Consider the following 23,811-nt stretch of genomic DNA (forward strand, 5'->3'; position numbering starts at 1 on the left):
CCCCCATTTTTGCAGTCCTTTCAGCACCTCTATGCGGGGCTTCCCAGGACCAGCATTTCCCAAGAGGCTGCTGAGGTGAACCAGACCACTCCAGGATATTTCACAGCATCCTCTCTCCTTCTTCACCAGTACCCAGAATAGCTGTGGTGGGCCCATTCTTACTCACAGTTGTCTGGGAATGAACTGGCTGCTGTCTGTGCTTCAGGAGTCCTCTCTCCTTAAGAACATGTCAGTTCAGTTTCAGCCTCGCTTTTTAAATGTAGTATAAACAGCTCTAAAGACCAAAAAAGAGAGCTCTCATTGTGCCTGAAGCATGCAAGGTTGCCCAGTGCCGTAGTCTGAAAGTCAAATATGAAGGTCATTCTGGTACATTCAGTGTCTCTCTTCTTTATTTTAATTTTTCTTCAGTACTGCAAAGCCAGTTCATTTGTATTAAAAATAGGGCTGTCAAGCGATTAAAAAAATAATTGTGATTAATCACGTGATTAAAAATTAATCATGCAATTAATCGCACTGTTAAACAATAATAGAATACCATTTATTTAAATATTTTTGGATGTTTTCTACATTTTCAAATATATTGATTTCAATTACAACACAGAATACAAAGTGTACAGTGCTCACTTTATATTTATTTTTAATTATAAGTATTTGCACTGTAAAAAAACAAAAGAAATAGTATTTTTCAGTTCTCCTAATACAAGTACTGTAGTGCAATCTCTTTATCATGAAGTTGAACTTACAAATGTAGAATTATGTACAAAAGAAACTAAATTAAAAAATAAAACCATCTAAAATTTTAGATCCTGCAAGTCCACTCAGTCCTACTTCTTGTTCAGCCACTCTCTCAGATAAACAAGATTGCTTACACTTGCAGGAGATAATGCTGCCCACTTGTTTACAATGTCACCTGAAAGTGAGAACAGGCGTTCTCATGGCACTGTTGTAGCCGGCATTGTACGATATTTATGTGCCAGATGGACTAAAGATTCATATATCCCTTCCTGCTTCAACCACCATTCCAGGGGATATGTGTCCATGCTGATGACGGGTTTTGCTGGATAACAATCCAAAGCAGTGCGGACTGATGCATGTTCATTTTCATTATCTGAGTCAGATGCCACCAGCAGAAGGTTGATTTTCTTTTTTGGTGGTTCAGGTTCTGTAGTTTCCGCTCTTTTAAGACTTCTGAAAGCATGCTCCACACCTCGTCCCTCTCAGATTTTGGAAGGCACTTCAGATTCTTAAACCTTGTGTCAAGTGCTGTAGCTATCTTTAGAAATCTCACATTGGTACCTTCTTTGCGTTTTGTCAAATCTGCAGTGAAAGTGTTCTTAAAATGAACAATGTGTGCTGGGTCATCATCCGAGACTGCTTAACATGAAATATATGGCAGAATGCTGGTAAAACAGAACAGGGGACATACAATTCTCCCCCAAGGAGTTCAGTCACAAATTTAATTAATGCATTATTTTTTTAACAAGCATCATCAGCATGGAAGCATGTCCTCTGGAATGGTGGCCGAAGCATGAAGGGGCGTACGAATGTTTAGCATATCTGGCACGTAAATACCTTGAAATGCCAGCTACAAAAGTGCCATGCAAATGTCTGTTCTCACTTTGTGGTGACATAAATAAGACGAGGGCAGCATTATCTCCTGTAAATGTAAACAAACTTTTTTCGGAGCGATTGGCTGAACAAGAAGTAGGACTGAGTGGACCTGTAGGCTCTGAAGTTTTACGTTGTTTTGTGTTTGAGTGCAGTTACGAAACAAAAAAAAATCTACATTTTTAAGTTGCACTTTCAGGACAAAGAGATTGAAAAATACTGTTTCATTTGTTTATCATTTTTACAGTGCAAATATTTGTATTAAAAATAATATACACTGATTTCAATTACAACACAATACTATATGAAAATGTAGAAAAACATGCAAAATATTTAATAAATTTCAATTGGTATACTGTTGTTTAACAGTGCGATTAAAACTGCGATTAATCTCGATTAATTTTTTTGAGTTAATCATGTGAATTAACTGCAGTTAATCGACAGCCCTAATTAAAAACAAACTGTGCTCCAGAACCTGATGCTTTCTACACACTCTGTAGCCCTCTGTCTCGTGCTTGTAAGGGAGACAAGATGAGTGAGGTAATATCTTTTATTGGAACAACTTCTGTTGGTGAGAGAGACAAGCTTTTGAACCACGCAGTGCTCTTCTTCAGGTCCGACACAGCTACAACTACTCATGCTTGTAAAACAGGCAGAAAGCTGCACTGTGGAGATTCTTGTAAATATGTCTCTTACACATGTACCAAATATTTGCACTGTCATAAGTTCAATATATAGGTCATTATTTTGGCCTACAGGCCTTTGACTGTGACACATACTTTCATTCATGGAGGAAGAGGTCTATTTGTGGAATGTGATTTGTAAAATACCTACGCGTGTTATGCTGGTTTTGGAGTAGTTATGCAGGAAGCTGGATGAATATTTCTGATTGAGGAGCTGCTATATGCTTACCCTAATACCTATTGACCCATAGGTAGGGCTATGTGTCATACAGTAGTCAAAAACATGGACTTGGGAGTGGAGGGACAGCTGGAGGGGATGCTTGATCACAGCTGGCAGTTGAGATGGATCCTGCTGTGGATTGGACAGCAGGACACTCAAAGCCAGTTCTGTAAAGTAAAAGGTTCAGGAAAGATACTAAAGGGTTGTGATAAGAACTGTGCCATTCTGTTTGAGGGCAGCCCAGTAACTGTCTGGATTTCAGATGGGACTGTTATGACGACTTGGAATGTATACAGCTGCTGCTCTGATATGCCATAGGGTGAATCTGCCAGGCAGTGAGCTTCTCAAAACAGTCCTCATGGGGCAAAAGCATCTCAGAGTGAAGTAGCATTGGTTGCTCTTCCTACCACAACAACAGAAGGCAGCACTGGAAAGGCCTGGACACAACAGGATGATCGTGTGTATGTGCCCAAAGTATCCATGTGTAGGTACACGAATGCCCTGGGAATATTCCTCTCAAATTGGCTCAGTGCTTGCAGCCCAGCACACTGGGAGACTTGCTGGGCAAACAGAGCAAGAGCATGAAAGCTTGTAGTAGTCTGGCCACAGTATGTTCGTGTGTCCCTGCCGATCCTTGGCACCAGGTTCTAGAGACAAATGCTGCTCCTCCAGTACCTGTTATGTCCAGTCACTGCCTTTTTCCTTTCTCTAGGGAGCACCCCATCTTCTTCTTGTTCGTTCAGCTTGCCATCATTTCTATCTTCAAGTCCTACCCAACTGTGGGAGACGTAGCGCTGTACATGGCCTTCCTTCCACTCTGGAGCCACCTTTACAGATGTAAGTTCTTTGTGTTTGATTCTTCCCTCCCCGACACCCACCCCCACAGTCCCTGGGGCACTCTCAATCCAAACCTTTGTTTGTTGACATGGCTGAGGTGAGGGGCTTAACTAAGGTCAGCTCTACACTACAGGCTTATATCGGTATAACTGCGTCACTCGGGAGTATGCAAAATCCACACTCCTGAGCAATGTAGTTGTACCAACCTAACCCCCAGGGTCAACAGTGCTATGTCAGCGGGAGAGCATCTCCCATTGACATAGCTACTGCCTCTCGCGGAGGTGAATTAACTATGCCGATGGGAGAAGCTCTCCCATCAGAGTAGGAGCGTCTTCACTTAAGCGCTATAGCGGTGCAACTGCACCAATGCAGTGTTTTAAGAGTAGACCTGCCCCAAAACTCTTCACTGCAGGATGAAGCTAGGAAAACCAGATGTGGCCTGGGGCTGTGCAATACAACTGCATGCCACAAGGGGCACTGTCCTCCTTGGACTGTCCACTGTCTGGAAGGAAACAAGTCTGATCAATACAAACCATGAAGTGTGTGGGGAGATTTTATGACTTTTGTGAGCAACTTTCCCTCCTTCCTTGCCCAGGTTGTTCTGAGGATTAAATGCTTGTGTGTAAAGCTCTTTGAGATCCTTTCATTAAGGATACTTCATGAGTGCAAAGTATTTATTATCATATCATTGATATAAAATACAGGCACCCTTTGAATTGGGTTGGGAGTGTCTCTAATCTCAGTTTATGACTCTGGTAATCTGAGCACCAACCCTACAGTTAATTCAGTCACTAGAACCCTCCATTCTAACACTGTTAGTTCTGTGTTTTGTACAGTGCCTGGAACGTTGGTGTCCTGGTCCAGGATGAGGGCTCCTAGGTGCTACAATAATACAAATTATAATTCACAGTTGTCAGTTTGTTGTGTGTGAGATCACACACTCAGAATGTGTGCTGACGGGATCACCCCATTTAGCTAAGCCATTGCTTAGCCTCTCTTAGACCACAAAGACCCTTTCCAGCCCCTGAGCATTGGACTTGGTGTAATTGTCAGGTAGCTTGCAGCTCATTTTCACAGACTCAGATCCCATGATGTACCACCTCAGGGTGACTTTAAATGTCTGCTGAGATAATGTTGCAGCAGCTAATAAGCTTGGCAGTGTAACATTCCAGGAAGATTTGTGTTGCTTCCTGGAGTGAGTGGTTTGGGGTGGCTACAGCAGTCAGTACCAGCCAACCCTGCTTGGCTGTTCTTTGGATTGTGTCAATCCATTGCTAACCCAAACATGACCTCAATTTCCTTAATAAGCCATTTCAGCCTTAAGACAAAGGAGCCTAGTTAGGCCTGGAAATGTGAAACCTGCCATCTTTGTTTCCCTTTGGCTTTTGTAATCCAAAACTAGGGGGTTTGGTTCACAGGACTCACATCCTGGCCTCTCTGCTCCAGTTATTTCTATGAAGCTTTTGAAATCATTACAAATTATATGTTCTTTGAAAATCCAAGCTAATCCTGAGCCCTCAAAAGGGAACAAGAGGAAGAACGAAGGGGATTGAATGGTTGTCATGTAGTCAGGGCTTCATTGAAGTGACCCATGGTTGGTTCTCTGTGGCAGCACTAGTTACTAGTAGGTGGGGCTTTTTACTTCCTTTGAGGACAGCTGCTCCTCCAGTCTTGGAATTACTATAGCAGAGGATAAAACAGCCTTGATAATATAGCCCAGTAACTCCATCAGTTAGACTTGATCCCTTAGGCAGCCATGCCTGACTGACCGAGGCAGCACGTTTCCAAAACACCTTGGTTTACCATGGGTGTGCAGGGCGCTCCAGGTATGCACAGCCAAGGGACCATGGCTACCCAAGAAAGACAATCCTCTTTCAGTACCTCATTGGAGGTTTTGTAAGAACAGGTTAGACAAACACCGGTCAGGAATGGTCCAGTTCAGGGGTCGGCAACCTTTCAGAAGTGGTGTGCCAAGTCTTCATTTATTCGCTGTAATTTAAGGTTTCGCGTGCCAGTAATACATTTTACATTTACAGGGGCCGGCGGATGGAACCCCAGACTGGCAGCGCACTGAGTGGGGCCAGCACCTGGGACCCCAGGCCTGCAGCGGGCTGAGCGGCTCAGCCCGCTGGCAGTCTGGGGTTCCGTCTCCCGGCCCCTGCCAGCTGGGGTCCCGGCTGCCGGCCCGGGGTTCTGTCCATCCAGGCCGGCAGCAGGCTGAGCGGGGCCAGCAGCCGGGACCCCAGGCTGGCAGCAGTGTGCCACAGTAAATCAGCTCGCGTGCCGCCTTTGGCACACGTGCCATAGGTTGCCGACCCCTGGTCTAGTTATTACGTAGTCCTGCCTTAAGTGCGGGGGGTGGATTACATGGCCTGTTGAGGTCCTTTCCAGTCCTACACTTCTATGATTCTATTATCCTGCAATGTCCTATTATAGTTATAAGGGAGAATGGTCTGCATCCTTTATGACAACATTGACAGCCAATTGGAAAGCTCCCCTGGGTTCCAGGCTAATCCAAAGTGATTTGGGTACCTTCAATAATTGATCACTCCAGCTCTCCTGTAGGCAAGCACAGCAACCTGATTTGATGCTGAGGTGAGGTGCAATATCCCTCTCAGAGAATGAGCTTTAATGGCTCTTGAATAACTCAGAGACACTGCCCCCTGCTGCTGTTGTGAGGTCTCCTGCTTTTGCTGTTATCAAAGCAGCACTTCCTGGAAACCAGGAGCCGCAAAATGGGAGATCCAATTAAAAATTAAACAGGCAACATTCTTTTCTTTTAAAGAAAAATCCCAGTTGTTTTATTATAGAATGCAATAGCGGGTTTAATATAGCAAATATTTATCATTATGAAAGGTTGTGCTCAGGGCCGGCGCTTCCACTAGGCGACCCTAGGCGGTCGCCTAGGGCGGCAGGATGTGGGGGGGCGGCATTTCGGTGGCGATTCCTCTGGGTGGGAAGAAAAGCGGCCGCGGAAATGCCGCCGAGAATCAGGGCTGCCCAGAGGGGTTTCTTCCGCTCCGGGTCTTCAGCGGAAATTCGGCGGCGGGTCCTTCACTCGCTCCGGGACCTGCCGCCGAAGTGCCCCGAAGACCCGGAGCGAAAGGACCCCCGCCGCTGAGAACGCAGCTTCAGAGGAGGAGTGCTGCCACCTAGGGCGGCAAAAACCCTGGCGCCACTCCTGGTTGTGCTGGTGGAGAGAACCACCCTTTAATTAGTGCCTCCAACCTGCTGGGTGGCGCTATAGACATGCTAAGCACCATCCTCAGGTGACATAGGTAGGCTGCTTGTTAGTATCTCAACTACACTGTTATAATATCTTTGTTTTTTCTTACAGTCCTTCGGAACATCTTTATCTTATCCTGTGTGCTCATTGCCTGTTCCCTGCTGTTCCCAGTGCTCTGGCATCTCTGGATTTACGCAGGAAGCGCCAATTCCAATTTTTATTATGCCATCACTTTGACGTTCAATGTAGGGCAGGTTAGTAAAATGAGGCAATTGGCAACACTTATGCAGCACAGCTGGGTGCCTGGTAACATGACTGTCAAAGAAGCGATATCTGGGTCTGCTACAGCAGCAGTTCTCAAGTAGAGGTCTGGGGCTCCCTGGGGGGCCACGAGCAAGTTTAATGGGATCCTCCACAATAAACCGAAAGCCGGGCCAGCGTTAGACTCACTGGGGCTCGGGGCAGAAAGCCGAAGCCCAAGCTGTGGGCGGGCTGAAGCCAAAGCCCAAGCAAGTTCGCTTTGCTGGCCATCGTGTGGTGTGGGGCCCCACAGGCAGTTGCTCTGCTTGCTACCCCCTAATGCCAGCCCTGGCTTTTAGTCTACTGGATATGCATAAAAACAGTTGTGGCACAGGTGGGCCGTGGAGACTTTTATAGCATGTTCGGGGGGGCGAGGGGGCTCAGTAAGAAAAGGCTGAGAACCCCGGTGTTACAGAATATGGTCCATTTTGTGCATCCTGCACTGATTGTAGCAAGCGTCCTGGCTCTCTTGTCAAGCTGAGATCTGCGCTGCCAAGAGCTTAGTCACGAGGTTCTAACACATTAATAAGAAGCAGAACTATTCTGATTACTTGAACCATATCTTAATGTTCTGTCCAGTTTATGCTGCAAAAAATACAGCCTGTAGCTTGGAAATAAAGGAAGGATCCCAGGTGTCTGGTTTGGAAGCTGGCAGATTTGTAAAACAGCAGTAAAAGCTTGTATTTAAGTTAACGTCCTACACAGGAAAGTTAATACCCAAAAGTATCCAGATAATCTTCTTTCCTTCTCTTGAGCTCAAGTCCTGCAAGGTGCTGGTCATCCCCAGCTCCTGTTGACGTCACTGAGACTGAACATGCTCAGCACCTCGTGGGATTGAGACCCTTGTCCACAATTTCTGCAACTTGCTAATTTCTTTTTCCATTTTGTAAACTAGTATTTACTGGCAATAGACAGATCCCCAAACACCATCCACACTTCTCCCATTTACAGTTTGTGTGCAGAAAACTTAAAGGAGTAACTAAGCCACTCCATATTGCTGATCTTCACTGAGCCTTGCGTCAATTTCTTTGTTCGCCCTTTGAAGAAACTGAATATTCTTTTCATGTTAAAAATTAGACCACCTCTATCCCTTTGGCACTCTGGGGGGGTGTGCTTCACCTTGTACTAGACAGGCAAGCTTACTGAGAGGCCAGAAATGAGCCATTTGTGCAGTTAAAACACAGATTTATAAAGGGTGAAAGTTCTGAAATGTGAAAGCAAACGGTGGTAAGAGTGGGAGAGATGGCTATAAAGATACTGATCAAAATAGTATAATCAGTGGGTCGTAGGAGAAATCAGGGACAGATGGTGGTTCTTTAGCTCTCTAAATATGCACTTAGCTAATATGTGAGGGGAGCAGTAAAACTGCAATTTCATGTAGCTTTGTAATTGGAAAGAAAATGCACAGAGGGTTGTGTTCTCAGTCTTACTGGATCACTTCAGACTTCCACAGTTTTTTGTGCAATTTCTGTGCTCAGAAGTTTTGTCTGTCTGTTCTCCCAAACACCTTTCTGATTTCAGTGTCAGAAACAACCAACCCCTAGTGCAGTAAGCAGTTTCACCTCTTGTGCAGAGAAGTAAGTGTGCAAGGAAGGGCTGTCCAAATCAGCAGAGATGATTGGTCTGGAGAGAGGACCACAAGGTTGAAAATCATGAATTCCTGAATTTTGTTCCCAATTCTTCCTCTGACAGTAACTTTAGGCAAGTCATTTCCTTTCTCTCTGCCTCAGTTTCCCCCTCTGTAAAATGGGAATAATACTTGCCTGTCTCACAGGAGTGTTGCGGGGACTGACTTAAATTAACAGTTAGAAAGCACTTTGTGATCCTAGATGAAAGTTGTTGTGGACATACAGAGCAGGAGTGTTTGCGTGCTAGCTGAAAGGGTCATCAGATTTAAGACAGGAATCAGTGGCCCACATTGACTAATTTATTTTTCTTTCTGGTGGTCTGGGGAGACATAACAGAAGGGTTGGCAGGCCTCCTTCTTATGCTCCCACTAGTGCTTCTGTCCAAAAACAAGCCCAAACACAGGAGTGTGGCCTCAGTCAGCACCAGTGTCCGCCTGCTGCTGCTGCTAGATGTGTGTAGCACTTAGTGATGCTAAGGATGGTGATTTAATCATGCTGATGTTATAATGATCCCAACTAAGACTGAAAATTAACAGTTGACTGATGATCACTGGAGGAAGCGCATTTGTCTGCTGAATGGCAGACTCCAGCGGCACACGTTAACTTGCCCACCATCCCTACTGCTGAAGTGTAGCCTACAGGTCCAGTGGGACCTCCAATGAAGCAATAGTAGGCAGCAATCTTCTCACATCCTATGAGATTCTGCTTGTCTGTAACACAGCACCGTGAGGGAAATTGCCCCTATCGCTAGAAGGGATGGGTTTAGTTTGTGGAAAGACCCGTATTTCTGCTGGAGTCAGGGAGTTGGACTGCCTCAACAATGTTCACAATACGTGAAGTAGCAAATTAGAGCATTAGTGAGTCATCACTTTTAATAAAAGCAAGATGTTCCCTTTGCCCTTCAGGTCACAAACAGATGATAGAGTGGTTCTGTAGCTATCACTAAGCTCTCAGAGCTGCCATAGGAGTGCTGTAGGCACTCCTACTGGGTGCCTCCCTTCCCCCCCTCCCCCCCACAGATGTTTGGGGGGAGGGATAGCTCAGTGGTTTGAGCATTGGCCTGCTAAACCCAGGGTTGTGAGTTCAATCCTCGAGGATTGAACCATTTAGGGAACTGGGGTAAAAATCTGTCTGGGGATTGGTCCTGCTTTGAGCAGGGGGTTGGACTAGATGACCTCCTGAGGTCCCTTCCAACCCTGATATTCTATGATTCTATGTCCAGTGGATCCCTGTAGTCTCCCGGTTTGTCTTGGCCTACCTTATCCCCCAATCTCCCATGTGCTGGGATGCAGGGACCCTCAGTGGTGCTGTGCTTTGTGGAAGGTAGAATGTGTGGAACCCTGTACATGAACTCCCAGAACCCTGAACCTCCATGCAGACAGGGCCACATCAGTTCCATTGCACCCTGGCCCTAAGCCAGAGGTGGGCAAACTACGGCCCATGGACCACATCTGGCCCGCGGGACCCTCTTGCCCAGCCCCTGGCCCCTCCCCTGCAGTTCCCCCTCCCCCGCAGACTCAGCTCGCTCCGCTGCCAGCGCAATGCTCTGGGGTGGGTGTCTCTCCGGCTGTCCTGTTGAAGCTGTTCCACTTCGTATAAAATTCTTGAATGGCTAATGTGCCAGACGGGGAGAAAGAGAGAATGACCTCGTATCCTGGTAGTTAGGGTACTCACCTAGAGGGAGACCCTCTCCCATCCCAGGTGAGTGCCAATCCTACCGGGCTATTGGGCATGACATCACCATCTAGGCCTTCATTTCCTTTTCCTTTGTAAAAACAAAGTTTAAAATACCCAAAACGTTTTGTCTGATCCAAAATGGAATTTTTCTGACTTTTTCAATTCATTGAAAATTATTAAAAAATTTGGTTTGAGTTTGACCCTATTCCTGGAATTGACAGCAAACTGAAAAATCAGTTACTCACACAGCTTTTCTTGTCAGACCTGCTTTAAAAGGAAGGGAGGGTAGCACCAAAGCAGTCTTGTCTGTGACCTCAGCATTCCTGTTGGCGTTGCAAGGACTCCCTTCCTGTCTTGACTTTCAGGTTCTCCCAGTTGCAGTTTCAAAACTGGCGCATCCCTGGGCATTAATCATTCTGGCCTTCAGTGCTGCCCTGCAGATAGTATGTTGCAGTCATCAGAGGGCTGTTAATGACTGGCCAAGCTGCATTCTGGCCAGCCATCATCTTAAAGTTCCAAAACACAAACACACAATACCCATTAGAGCTTTAAACAGAAATAATTACTGTCCTGAAATGGGCAGTCCATTGGAAATCTCTCTTTTTATTTATTTTTGGGAGGGTGCTGTGTCTGCAAGGTATCTAGAATTATTTTGCTATTAGATTCAAGAAAACAAATTGGAATCCGTTTTTCTGGCTGGCACCTTCAGTTTGATCAAGTGACCTGTGTAGGGTCATGCAGCAGACGATACTACTTTGTGCTGTGATGTTGTTAGAAGGTCAGGCCAGTTCAGTGCTTGAATAGGAGACCTCCAAGGGATGCCTAGATGCTGCAGGTAGTGATGCTGGAGATGTGGGCCATGGCGACACTGCTTCTTTCTGAGTGAGTGCAGAACCAATACATCAACATGGTGCTAGGCTGTTGCAGGTGCTGTCGAGGTCCTGACCACTTGTGATCATTAAAGTTCCCATGGAAATCTTTGTACAGGGAACAGTTGTAAAAGTGATTTGGCCACATTCCAGCGTGGGTAATTATGTTCTGCTTTCTTTAAATCCCTTGTAGCTTCAGCAAGACAAAGAATTCTTCTTCACTTGCTAACCGGTTGTATAGCTTTGCTGCATGTTGTTAAACAGCTTCCTTGTTTCACCCTGCATCTTATCACCACTTCGCTAGTGGACGGAGTTATCCCTGTGTATATAGTCTCCATCTCTATTTCAGTTTGCAGCATGCCTGGGGAGCCAACAGGATGAAAAATACTGTGATAGTAATGCAAGAGCATGCATTGTCTGTGTGTGACCTTTGTTTGCTGAACTGCCAGAAACTCTTTTACCCCTCCAGATTGTCGCTGTGTAAACCTTTCTTGAGATCCTTGTGCACAGATTTCCTAGCCAGCGGTACAGCAAGCTAGCAAACCTTGAATTCAAGGCAACGAATTACTTGCCCACTGATGTGGTCTGGGAGGAGCAGTGGTTTTCTGTCATTTAATAGTTATCTTGAGTTGTTTTCATATAGACTTAGAAATGCAGCTGGCCAGTTTGGAAACTTCCCCCTCCTCAGCAAGATGCATTACCAAGAATAACAGCAGTTACATAAAGAATAATACCCAGGGTGGTCATAAAGCTATAAATACTACGTGTCTGCATCCATTGAGGTCAATGACAAAAGGGCCATTATGAGACTTTTGTACAGGCCTTATGAGACTTAAGTACAATTTCAAAAGAACCTAAGTTACTTAAGAGCCAGAGTCTCAGAGAAAATCAACAGGACTTGGGCGCTTTTGAAAATGTTTTCCTTAGTCATCTCATCACCCAGGAAGTATGTGTTTGTCATATGAGAACCATCTATCTTACAAAGTTATTTCTTTAACAAAGAAGGATCTTCCGTTTATATTGCATTAAACCCATTGATCAAATGCATTTTAACACAAAATAGAATACAAAGTAAATGTTTGTTTTGTGAAGATTCTTTCATCAGTATCCTAAAATGCTTTTCAGAGTATAAATAACAAGTAAAGACTGAGAGAAATCAGATATATTAAGCAAGGAGAAAAGATCCATTTTCAGGTAGGTTATGGAAATGGAGGAGTTCTGAGTGATCTTAGAGTATGAGTGGATGAGACATTGAGGTACAGGACTCCAGGGGCTGCATAGGAGAAGGCTCTTGCGTCGACAGCGGCAAGATTGTGTACAGACAAGATTTGCACAACTTTCCTTTTGTTATGTTTGTATTTCTTTAACTATTCTTCGATCAGTTGTATTTCACTTTAAGGCATAAAATGCATTCAGGAGGGCTTAGACCACTTTAATCCAAACTCTGCAGATTGCTGGGAGATTTCATCAGTTTTGAGGAGAAGCCAGAAAAGATGACGGATTTTTTTTTTTTTTTTTTAATTTATATCAGGAGCAAGTTTTAGGCAAAAATCAGGGGTGGGGAAGATTGGAACTTTCCCCACAAGTAGCAGCCTCTCACACTCTGTCTAGCTGAAGGAACAGTGGTTGGTTGTTGTGTGTCAGTATCATACGGGCTCCTAAAACCTCTACTGGACTGTATTCATTTTCTAAAGGAAGAATGAGAGCAATCTCTAAGCAAAAAGCCTAAGGCTAAAATCAAACAAAACATTGGAACCAGTTTAAAGCGTTTGCTGTCCTGCTCAAGATACATTAGAAGTTGCCTGTTATCCGCGTTCACATCAAATCTGTTCCCCGGGGTGCTGTCCTGTTTTAACCTGTGGGCTTTTTGTGTAAGGTGGGCGCAGCAGTTTTTCCACAAGCTGCAGCGTATCAGCATTAAGTTTAAAGGGTGTGGGAAATAAACCACCTCTTTGTAAGATCCCATAACTCTCTGGCTGTTTAACAAGGAACCTGTCGCTGTAATGTCACAGGCTGACTTCTTTGGGAGCCTTCACAAAAAGGAGCTGCTGCTAGCGCTTTGGTTACTGTCCGTGAGAGCAAAATGTCACCAAGGGCCGTAAAGGATAGGAAAGAAAATAGGGATTCGCAAAGGGTTGTTTCTTGTGTCCTTGTTTTTGGCATGCGTGATGTCATCATTCACAGTGGCGGGGAAGCCAGGGCATCTGCAGCTTGACTTGGCCAGAGCTGGTTATCTGAAGTGACTGGCCTTGCTTCTCAGAAAGGCAAAGGGCTGCGAGGAATGGCAAAGGAGCACAAGGTTGGGATTCGGGAAGCCCTAAGATCTAGCCTTGGCTCTGTCACAGGTGTTTTTAAGAATTTATGTGAGAGCAGCACCTAACAGCCCCAGTCAGGGCACTGTATGGTCACAGAGTACTGAGGAGTTACTGTAGCCAAATCGCTTCATCTCTTTGTGCCTTAGAGTCGTCATCTGTAGACTGTGGATAACAACGCTCACCCACCTCCCTTGAGAATGGTGAGGGCTGATATTCCGACCGTGCCTTGGCCATGGATAGGGCCATGGGTCTATTGCTGAGCGACTGGTCTTGGATTACTTTTACCATTATTTTGTGAACGTCAGGCTCCTCTTAGGCCTGCCTTTTCCAGGGAGAAGCCCTCCCCACTACTTGGGGTTGAGGGCTGCAGGGAGCTGGCCCACCCTGGGACTCTACCTGTTCTGTCCTCCTGTCAGGGCAGCAATATTGTTGTTTTCACCGTTACTCACATGCCAATCAATACCAGATTGGAGCTATTGTTGTATGCAAAAAGCTGTATTAGTGCAACACTGGGACTTCACTTTGATTTCTGTGCCTTTATAATCTGTGTTCCCTGCAGCAGTCGTAACTCAGACCCCTTCTGTGCATTAAAAAAGTTCCATTAAAATCAGCACTTCCCAAGAGATACCATACCATGCTGTCTAAGGTACCGTGCCTACCTCCTGTTCTAAGTATGCTGCTGTGTGGTAACTGATTATCGACTTTTTCTAAAGATGGTCACGGTATAAAATTTGTATTCTAGAAAGTGGTGACTCCAGGGCTTTTAATAGAGTTGTGCTGTTCCTGTTCCTGTGGGAAGCATGACTGCATGTTCCATGAGGGGGTGAAATCTGAAGGGAGGCAGGTGAGAAGTGCCTGTGTGATAGGGGACTGTGCGATTAGCGTGAAAGATTACCCACCCTGTGGCCACGTGCCCCCCCATCTGAGCTTTGCAGTGCCAGTCCCTTCTTGGGTCTGGCAGCCTTTTTGCTGTGCTGTCCCACATGGGAGATTCAGCCCCAGACCAATCTGACCTTGAAATTAATGTGTGATCATCAGAGTACCCACTCATTTGTATATTTATTTCAGCAGACAGCCTGGTTGGTGCACATTAAGATGCACTGTCACTAATAATAGTACCTAGCTCTGATGTAGCGCTTTTCGTCAGTAGATCTCAAAGCAATTTACAAATGAGGTCAGCTTCATTATCCCTATTTTACAGATGGGGAAACTGAGGCACGGAGCAGTGAAATGACTTGCCCAAGGTCACCCAACTGCCCTTTGGCAGAGGCGGGAATAGATCCTAGGCCTCCTGAGTCCCAGGCCAGAGTTCTGGCCACTAGGCAACACTGCCTCCCTCACCAACTATTCTGCCAGACCTCTGGGGCTCCTTAGGATGCCAACAAAACTACACATACAATCTATGGTGTAAACCAGTTACAACACAGTTGTCCCCATTCTGTTTCACAGTGTAGACTGGCCCTTACAGTCAGTCTGCCCTGTCATTAATAGCAAGTGGATGCTGCAGGCAGAGAGATGCACTCCCACATGGAGTGTCATGTTACACTTCCAAGGATAACTGAGAGGTAGAAATGCCATCCAGGGGCTCTCAGCTCTCTAGCATAGAGATGCTTTCTCATTGCACACATGATGCCGCTCTCAGAGTTGTTTGGCTGCAGCAGAGCTGTGTATTCACAGGAGTGCTCATGCTTTTAACAGTTGGAAGATGTGAATATTTCAGTCACGGGCCAAAACAAGTCTTGCAGCAAATGGGTGCAGTTGTGAGTGATTTATGGACTAACCTAGTGGTTCAGGACAAGGCAGATTTATAGACAATATTTTACATTTCTGTGGTGCCTCTATATGAGGCTGTTGAAGTGTTTTCCAGATGTTAATGAGTTGAGCCTCACCATCTCATGGCTGAGGTAATTAACCTCATGTGGAGAATCTGGGGAACCCAGGGGCTGTGACTTGCCTAGGTTCTGAGTTCTAGTCCTGGCACTGCCACTGGCTTGGTGTGGGGTCTGGAGAAAGTCACTTAACTTCTCAGTTTCCCCAACTGTGAAATGGGACTGTTCTGAGGCTTCATTAATGTCTGCACAGCACCCTGCAAAAGAACAGTATCATGTAAGTGGTAGGCATTCCTGTCATCACTGAAATGACCCTGTGGGGAAAACCTGAGGTGGCTGTTACTGGCAGCTCTGGAGAGAGTGGGACCAGTTGTCGTGTGCATCTCTTTTTACTAGTATATTGCAGTGTCTGACAGGTCACCCTTGTGGCCAGTACGACTGCAAACCCTTCCTGAGTCACTTTTCTTCCTTCCTCTGCCCAGGTATTTCTTAGCAGGATGCTAGGAGAGGGAAATGGCCTAAACTGAAACTCTTGTGGCTTCCCTGCTCAGGACTTTAACCAATTGAAAATCGTTAGCTCTCAAGGCTTAAACAAGTGGAGTTAGACAGAAACTCCCCCCAGGAGACGTTGCAGAGCGAAGGGTATTATTTTGGATTTTACACTTTTTCTTCTGAAGCATCCAGCTTTGGTTATTATTAGAGATGGGATGCCACGTCAGACAGAGCATTAGCTTCTTCCAGTGCAACAAGTCTGGGCCGTTGGGATTCCCTCCGAGATCTTTTTCAGCTTATTCAGACACCTTGTCCAGTTCTGGGAGAAAACTTCATCCGGTTCTCTGGGGTCAGTTTGATTCCAGATTTCATCACTCGGGTGTCTTTATTTGGCATACAGCAAAGCTACTCTGAGTTGATCAAACTCAAGTGTAGTGAGTACATAAGAACGGCCATACTGCATCAGACCAATTGTCCATCTAGCCCAGTATCCTGTCTTCTGACAGTGGCCAATGCCAGGTGCTTCAGAGAGAATGAACAGAACAGGTAATCATCAAGCAGTCCATCCCCTGTCGCCCATTCCCAGCTTCTGGCAACAGCGGCTAGGGACACCATCCCCGCCCATCCTGGCTAATAGCCATTGATGGACGTATCCATCAATGGTTATAGGGTGTACCACGCATCCAAGGTTACACAGAAATCCTTTCCCTTCATATACATTTACACATCTCATTGCATTTACAATATATTATATCACACACTTTTGGACTGTGGTTACTTTGCAGGAACCAGTCCCTGTGCAGCATGCTCTGTCCATGCATGTCCACGTTCAACCTACTCCTTACCTCATCTTTACATTCCTAACTAATCTTGTCCATTGTTAGTAAATGGTTCCCTGGGTGTTCTCCTTCTTATCTTAGCTGGCTCAGACATAGTGTGTGTTTCAACTTAATGATCTGTTTACCTCCCTAATTGTGTCCTCCAAGAAATGAGGCCCCCTTCCAGGAGTTAATTACTCATGTCAGGCCAGGCCTCAGCTACAAGGGGCTCCTAAAAGTTCCATATAGCTGGAGACGTTTGCAGTGACAATGGGTGGGAATTATTTCCCCATCTGTGCTAGAGAAAATAAATATTCCAGAAAGAAACCCCGTGGAAGGAGAGTGTGTATTTACTACACATAAGGTCCAGGCTTGCATCTTGGCATGTCCACGCATAAGCAAGGCTGTCAGTCTAAAGGGAAGATTAGTGGAAGCTTTGTGCTGGTGCACCTAATGAGTAGATTGCCTTCCTGGAATGTGTTGCAGCTATGGGGGATCACCTGTTGTCAGCATCCTTCATGCAAGGTAACACTGATTTCCCCTGGAACCAGAGAATACTAACTACAGGTGTCTTTGCCGGTGCCTTGGATGGGACTTAGAGCCTCTTTCGCTTGAGGCTATTGACACCTCCTGTGTTGCTGTGCCACTAGTGAGAGCGGCATGTCCAAACAAGATGTGCCAGAGCTTCTGCTTGAAGGAATCAGCCTTGACTGGGAACAGCATCCTCCTTTTCACAGCAAGCAGTTGTGTTGTTGCAGGGTTTTAGAGATGAGCTCCTTAAGCTGCAGATTTCTTCAGTAATAAAGAGTCAGGGTGGGGAAGGGGATGCAGAAAATGTAGGATCTGGAAGCAGAATTGTTTTCCAGAAAAAATTTTGACAGCCTTCCATGGAAGTGCTGATTCATCTTTGTGAAGTGAGCCCTGTGGGAGATAGCGGGAGATCTGAGCCTTCTTTCACACCTCACTTCAGGCACTGCCCCCCAGCTCCTTCTCTCCCAGCCTTGCCTCAGTTCTCTGCTGCCTCGTGCTTTCCCCTTCCGTCTCTGCCAGCCCCACTGACCACCCACACTTCCACAATCCCCTGCCCTTCCCACTCCATCAGACCTGCCCCGCCCTCCCATCTGCAGCCACATTACCTACTCCACCACCAAACTGCCTCCTGCTGACAGTGCAGCTCCCTTCCTACCTCTCCAACCCAGCCCATCACCCCATTCCCTTGGTCCAGTCAGCACCCAGGACTGTCAGATAAGATTCCATCTTGAATGAATTCACGGAGTAGCATAATGAATGCTCAGGAAGTGCTTTGCAGCTATGACACGCTGTTATTTGGTTGTTATAGTGATAGCTACCCCGGTTCAGTGCTATAAAGGCCTCCAGCTCCAGAATGGGTCAGGGTCACTGGTGAATGTGACTGCTTTTGTTCCCAGGCGGACTGGATCCAAGTGCTGATGGGCAGATATGGGGACAATGGGATCAGTGGATGAATGGCAAGTAGGTAAATAACAAATAGTGTTTTAAGAATGATCAAACTTTGGCACTCACTGTTGTGGGAGCTGCCCGGGTTGGCAGTTACAGAAAACAAGCCCTTCCAAAATGTTGGAGTTTAGGCCTTCGCCCCGGAACTGTTCATTGAGTTAGCTCTTGAGTTTTCACAAACAATGGTGCCTTGTACTGTACACTTGTACAGGACCCAGCACAATGGGGCCTCACTGCAAAATAGAGATTCATTTGGGAGGAAGGGTAGCCTAGTGGTTAGTGCCCAGGACTCCTGTGGTCTCTTTCCCACTCTGCCACTGACTTGCTGTAATAACCTGAGCAAGTCACTTAGGCCCAGATTTTGAAAGGTGTATAGGCATTGCTCCGCTCAGCATGCAACACCTAAATACCTTTAAAAAGCTGGGCCTTAGTCTTCCTGCGATTTACCCATCAGTACAATGTGTATTGGTAGCACTGAAGTTCTAAAGCCTCTATCTCGTTTCCTTTTGTGTTAGACCCTGAGTGTTTGTGGCTTTTCTTCTAGTCCTTCCTAGGCTCTTGTCCTTTCTGAATAAAACAGTCACTCAGAAGTGATCAGACTTTAAACTAAAGACCATTAGAAGTGATCAGCATGGGGTTCTGAGATGGGAGAGGTCGGATTGGGTTGTGTTACTGCTCTCCTGAATGAGAGATGAGGCTGGGAGTGATATGGGAAAGAGAGCTTTGCATCAGTGGTCTGTAAAGCTAGCTAGTCTTTGGTCTGAAGTGTCACTTACACCCTGTACATTTCACTTCTGCAGATCCTGCTCATCTCTGATTATTTCTACGCCTTCCTCCGGCGAGAGTACTACCTCACTCACGGACTCTACTTGACAAGGAAAGATGGGACGGAGGCCATGCTGGTTCTGAAATAATCACCCTGCCCTGCATGACTTGGGGAATGGACTTCTATCTGAAACACGCAAAGCTTGGGGTGGGTGGGGAGGGTTCCCTGAGAGTGGTCTGACTGGTGGGAAGTTACCTACTGCGGTGGAAGAAAGGGCTGAGGTTTGGATGGGAGTACCCTCATTGGCAGTGACGTTGAGGTCAAAGCCAAGATCATAAGAACTGGCCAAAAACTGCTGCTGCTAGGGCCACGTGGCCTCTGTCGAAGCACCTCTCTTTTTCCTTCGCTGTGCTTTCTGCTATGACACCAACCATCAGTTTCGGGCAGTCCAGCAGGGATTGGAGCAGGTAGCTGGGCTGACGTCAGGGCTGCATCTCAGGCCTAGAGAGTTAAGGCCATAAACCCTTTAATTTATTATCATCACTTGTGGGGAAAACCACTGGAGATGTGTGTTTCTCTTTCGGGAACTGACTGCCACTGGAAATCTCTTTGTAGACTGCTTTGGTTCCTCCTCCTTCATTGCTTTCCTCAGCGATGCTCCCGCTTGGCATGCAGCAAGCTCTGGGGACTTAGCTGTGACTGACTCAGACACTTGTTCCTTCATTCTGTCGTTGCGTCTGGAAATCAGAGAGTTTCTTGCACAGTGGACAGCTCCTGCAATGAATAGATGATCCATTGGCTTTCCATAGCAAAGGGAAAGCGATAGCATGAACCATCTGGGAGGGATGTACAGGAAAATCACCAAACTGAAATACAAACCACCAGGAAGACTGGGAAGGGAAGTGAGTGCATGGAGAGGGAGGGTTGGGGATAGTCTGGGGGTTTCCCTTTAAGGGAAAAGAGAGACTATCCCTTTGGAAGCTAGACAGCAGCATTGTGAGGTTTCAGGGGAAAGGACAAAATAATAGAAATAACATAGCATCACTTATTGAATCCATGTGGAGGATGGCTGCATGTGGAATACAGAGTGTCAGCCCAGTGCTTCAGTTTCCTAGGAAGGTCCCTCCCATTCAGCCTACCCCCTCTTATTATTTGGGGCTTGTGTTTAGATCCTGGAGCTGCCCCACTCTGGGATTTTGGGAGACAGGCCAGGAGGGAGAATTCCTCTATCTAGAAATACAAATCCAAACTGGAAGGAGCCTTTTAGTACTTTGGGGTGCCTGGGCTCCAAATGGGCTGCAGCCACTTAGCAAGAAGAGACATTTACCCAAAGTGTTATTCCCTCGCACCTAGAGCAGCATTAAAATGGGGCTACGCTCAGAAAAGTGACTATGCAAAAATGGCATCTTACTCCCCAGCTCTGGTCTCTGTGTGCCAGAGCCACACACTTTAGGGACCAAGATAAGTTTTGCTGCTACTATTAACTCTTCAGACCTGACACAGCTCCAAGAAACCAAGCAGGATCCTAGCCAGGGTCCTTGGCACTGATGCTGGCAACACAAACCAGAGAGAACCCAGCTCAACTCTCAGATCCCAAGGGGGTGTGAAGGGCTGCTAATTCGAAACCCCCTTTCATCGTTTTACTTTTAAACCGAGCACGTTCAGCAGAGAACGATTGAGACACAGTCATACCCTTCCTTCCCCCGGCCACTTTTACAGAGTCACTCCGCTGGACGTGGTGCCCTTTCTCCTACATTTTCTGTCTGGTTGAGCAGTTGTTCCAATGGCTTTTTGTAAGAAAACGATAAACTCTTGCCTTATTGCACTACTGTTGGCGCTTGGGCGGGTGGGTTTGGGCTGAGTCCAACCTGCTGTACACAACACCCAGCCGCTCCCGCGTGGGAATCCCCGGGAAGAGAGAGGCTCCTGATCCTGGCTGCAGAAGGGCACTCAGAACCAGCTCTCCCCTCGGCGGTCAAGTGTTCGGGGCACATCACAAAGTGAATAATAAATCATGCAAGTTTTAAATGCTTTCCGAGTGCTCTGTGCAGCAGTGATGCTGGGGGGCCGAGGGGCTCCTTACCCTCTGTCCCAGCCCATTGTTTTGGGCTTGTGCTTGGAGGAAAACTCCAGGGTCATTTCCTGTTTAAATAAATCCAGGATTCTTCTTGTTCCAAGGCCTGAACTGTCTTAAATTGTGGTTAATGTAAATCTGGGTAAGGAGCCCAGAGGCTACTCTATCTGGCAGGAAGGGAGCAGGACCAACGGTTTGGTACTGTGCACTTCCGGGAGTGAGGCAAGCAGGTGGCTTTGGGCTAGATTCTCAGCCAGTATAACCACGTGCAAGCCATGGTGCCAGCACAGCTGCTTAGGCCAACTGAATTTGCACCCTTGAAAGTTGTCTGAAACTCGGCCTTCAAAGTCATCAGCTTTTCCTGATCTCCGAGGGTGAACTGGTTAGTCCTGCCCAAATGGCAGCCTCCAAAGGCCAAGTCAGAGCAATTGATGGCTGGCGATACTGCCGTGGCAACGGGGTGCCCGAGAGTGCTCTTTGGGGGTGAGACTTGGGCACTTTTAGAATGACATGGTGAGTGAGGGGATAGTGTTTAGTGGAGCAGCTTCTGCTGGGGGGAGAGACAAGCTTTCAAGCCACACACAGCTCTGATAAAGCCATTAGTTAATGTAACTGACAGTCTGGCTTCCCTGCCTAGTTGAAATGTGTCCCAGTTTTACCATGGGTCTCCCCCTCCCCCCCTTTTCATCCTCTTAATCCTAATCTCGGCTGGCACGCGGGAGCCCTGGAGCTGCAGTGTCCTGCCATGGGCAGTTGTCATGGCAGCAGCCACTTTCTCTCCCATGTGTTGCAGGGTCTCAGTGTGGGATAAATGAGGTTTGTTTTGTTCCAAAGCGGATTGCCTGGCACAGGGGCTTCTCCTCATGAGGCACCTCCCCCTGCTTGTGGAAGGCAGGATCCTGAGTTCAGACCCAGCTGCTCTCGTGGATTATATAAAACCTAGGGCCATGGGCTGACCCTTTGCTGATGCTTTTTTAGAAAATATTTCTGCCCGTCTTGGACATCCTTGAGGTTTTCAGAATTAGACACACATGGAAGCCCAGCAGCCTCGATCTCTTTCTGTCGGATTACCCAGAATGGGCATGTTTCCTCCAAGACCTGGGGCCCATCTGGGCTGGAGGGAGGGGCGAGCTGTGGGTATGAAACTGCTTGTATGTGTGTCTCTTGGGGTCAAAATCAGAAACACCCACCCTCTTCCCTTCAGAATGGCTGAAATCTTAACTGAGATAGCTCCAGGCCTATGGCTGGGGTCACACGTTCGCAGGCTTGGCTTGATTGCTTTAAACCCCCATCGTGTTGCGGAAAAGGTTCTATGCAGCCTGTTTGACTGATGCTGGAGCTGGCTAGCTGAGTGTTTGAGTGGCAGCTGCCAATCTGTGGGGTGCAGGCTGCCATCTGGCTGGGACTCCCCCATCATGGAACCCGTAATGAATTTTCTCTTGCAATGACATTTTTGCTGCTTTCAGCTCCATGGCCTTATACTGGCAGGTCTTATTCTAGGCAGCTACGTTAGTTCCAGCATTGGAGGGTGGATTTGGAATCTCACTTGCAGTCTGGTCCTCACATCTACATCTTGTGTAATTTGACAAAGTGAGTGATTTAACATTGGTGCCTGAAGGTCCCAAACTGCTCTAGGGACCACTGGTGGCCTGCAGAGAGCTGGCTAGGGGCATGGCACTCGTTGCATTTGAGCTTGGAGCTTTATACTGATGCCCATCACCATAGTCTCTGGGCATCTTCCATGTTAAATCAATAACATATTAAACCAATCCCTAATGGACTTCAGGGAGTCTCTGGCCCATCTCCCTTTATGGGGTCAGAACTCACCGTGGAGTCCTAGGTGCTGACTCTGTGAGTGCTCTGGGGCTGGAGCACCCACAGAAAAATAATAGTGGGTGCTCAGCATTGAATGACCTTTCTGTGGCTGAAATGAGCCTTTCCTAGAAAGAGCCCAGGCTCAGCCGCACCAGGAACCAAAGGGCCGCTCCAGCTGGCCTCCCTGGACAATGGGTAAAGCAGGAGGTAGAAGGACCACGTAAGGGCCGTGTCCTGGGAGTGGCCTGAGCGTCAGAAGCACGACGCAGAGCTGAGCTGCTGTGGCGATGAGCTTACAGCCTGATTCCGCAAGGGGAGGAAGGGCCAGCTAGTGCGTGTGTTCATTCAGCAGCAGGCAGTGTGGCTAAAGGGACACCGCCAACATGAAAATGAAATCCCTGTGCTGCATTAACAATACCCCCGCATGTTTGAAGAGCACATCCCATTTGTATTTCACCGTTTCTCTCCTTTTGGTACAATGGGCCTGGTTCTCCTCTTGCCTCACACCTTGGATCATCCTTCACACCAGTGCAAAGGGACTCGCTTTCCAGTCAGAATCCTCCAGTCCTACAGTTGCCAATTTTGATTGGACGTATTCCTGGAGGTTTCATCAAATGACATAATCTTTAATTCCTGGCGCCTCCCGGACAATCCTGGAGGGTTGGCAACCCTATCCACACCCTCCCACCACTGATGGCTTCTTGTAGCCACTTGGCTCAGGTGTGGATTACAGCACAAGGTACCAAATGGTGCTAGCCTGCTTGGTTTTGTTTTGGTTCTGAGCAGTTTCACTTCCTAGGCTTGCTGCACTGGCTCCCTGTAGGGAGGGGTAAAGAACAGTTATTCACCTTCTCATAACTGTTGTTCTTCGAGATGTGTTGCTCATGTCCATTCCAATTAGGTGGGCACACACCACATGCACAGTCGTCAGAAAGGTTTTCCCCTAGCAGTTTCCCCATCGAGTTGGCTGTGGAGCCCCCTGGAGTGGCGACTCCATAATGCTCTGTATACGACCCGGTGCCTCCTCAGTTCCTTCTTGCCGGCTACTCTGACAGAGGGGAAGGCAGGTGGGTTTGGAATAGATATGAGCAACACATCTCAAAAAACAAGTTACGAGAAGGTGAGTAACTGTTCTTTCTTCTTCGAGTGATTGCTCATATTGATTCCAAGTAGGTGAC

The 23,811-nt window shown here is 46.9% G+C and overlaps 1 protein-coding gene across 1 annotated transcript in view; it reads left to right on the top strand.

Annotated features, from left to right (window-relative positions):
• The window catches only part of PIGU (phosphatidylinositol glycan anchor biosynthesis class U), a 40,277-nt gene extending 19,405 nt beyond the window's left edge, over nt 1–20,872 (top strand). The window contains exons 10-12 of the mRNA XM_024195330.3: nt 3,224–3,348; nt 6,686–6,828; nt 18,779–20,872. Coding sequence (XP_024051098.2) covers nt 3,224–3,348; nt 6,686–6,828; nt 18,779–18,892 — 382 coding nt within the window. The 3' untranslated portion in view covers nt 18,893–20,872. The remainder of the gene's footprint in view (nt 1–3,223; nt 3,349–6,685; nt 6,829–18,778) is intronic.
• The last annotated feature ends 2,939 nt before the right edge of the window (nt 20,873–23,811 follow it).

The sequence above is a fragment of the Terrapene carolina genome, unplaced genomic scaffold (assembly GCF_002925995.2).
Source record: "Terrapene carolina triunguis isolate 2854851 unplaced genomic scaffold, T_m_triunguis-2.0 Scaffold233, whole genome shotgun sequence".
Lineage (NCBI taxonomy): Eukaryota > Metazoa > Chordata > Testudines > Emydidae > Terrapene > Terrapene triunguis.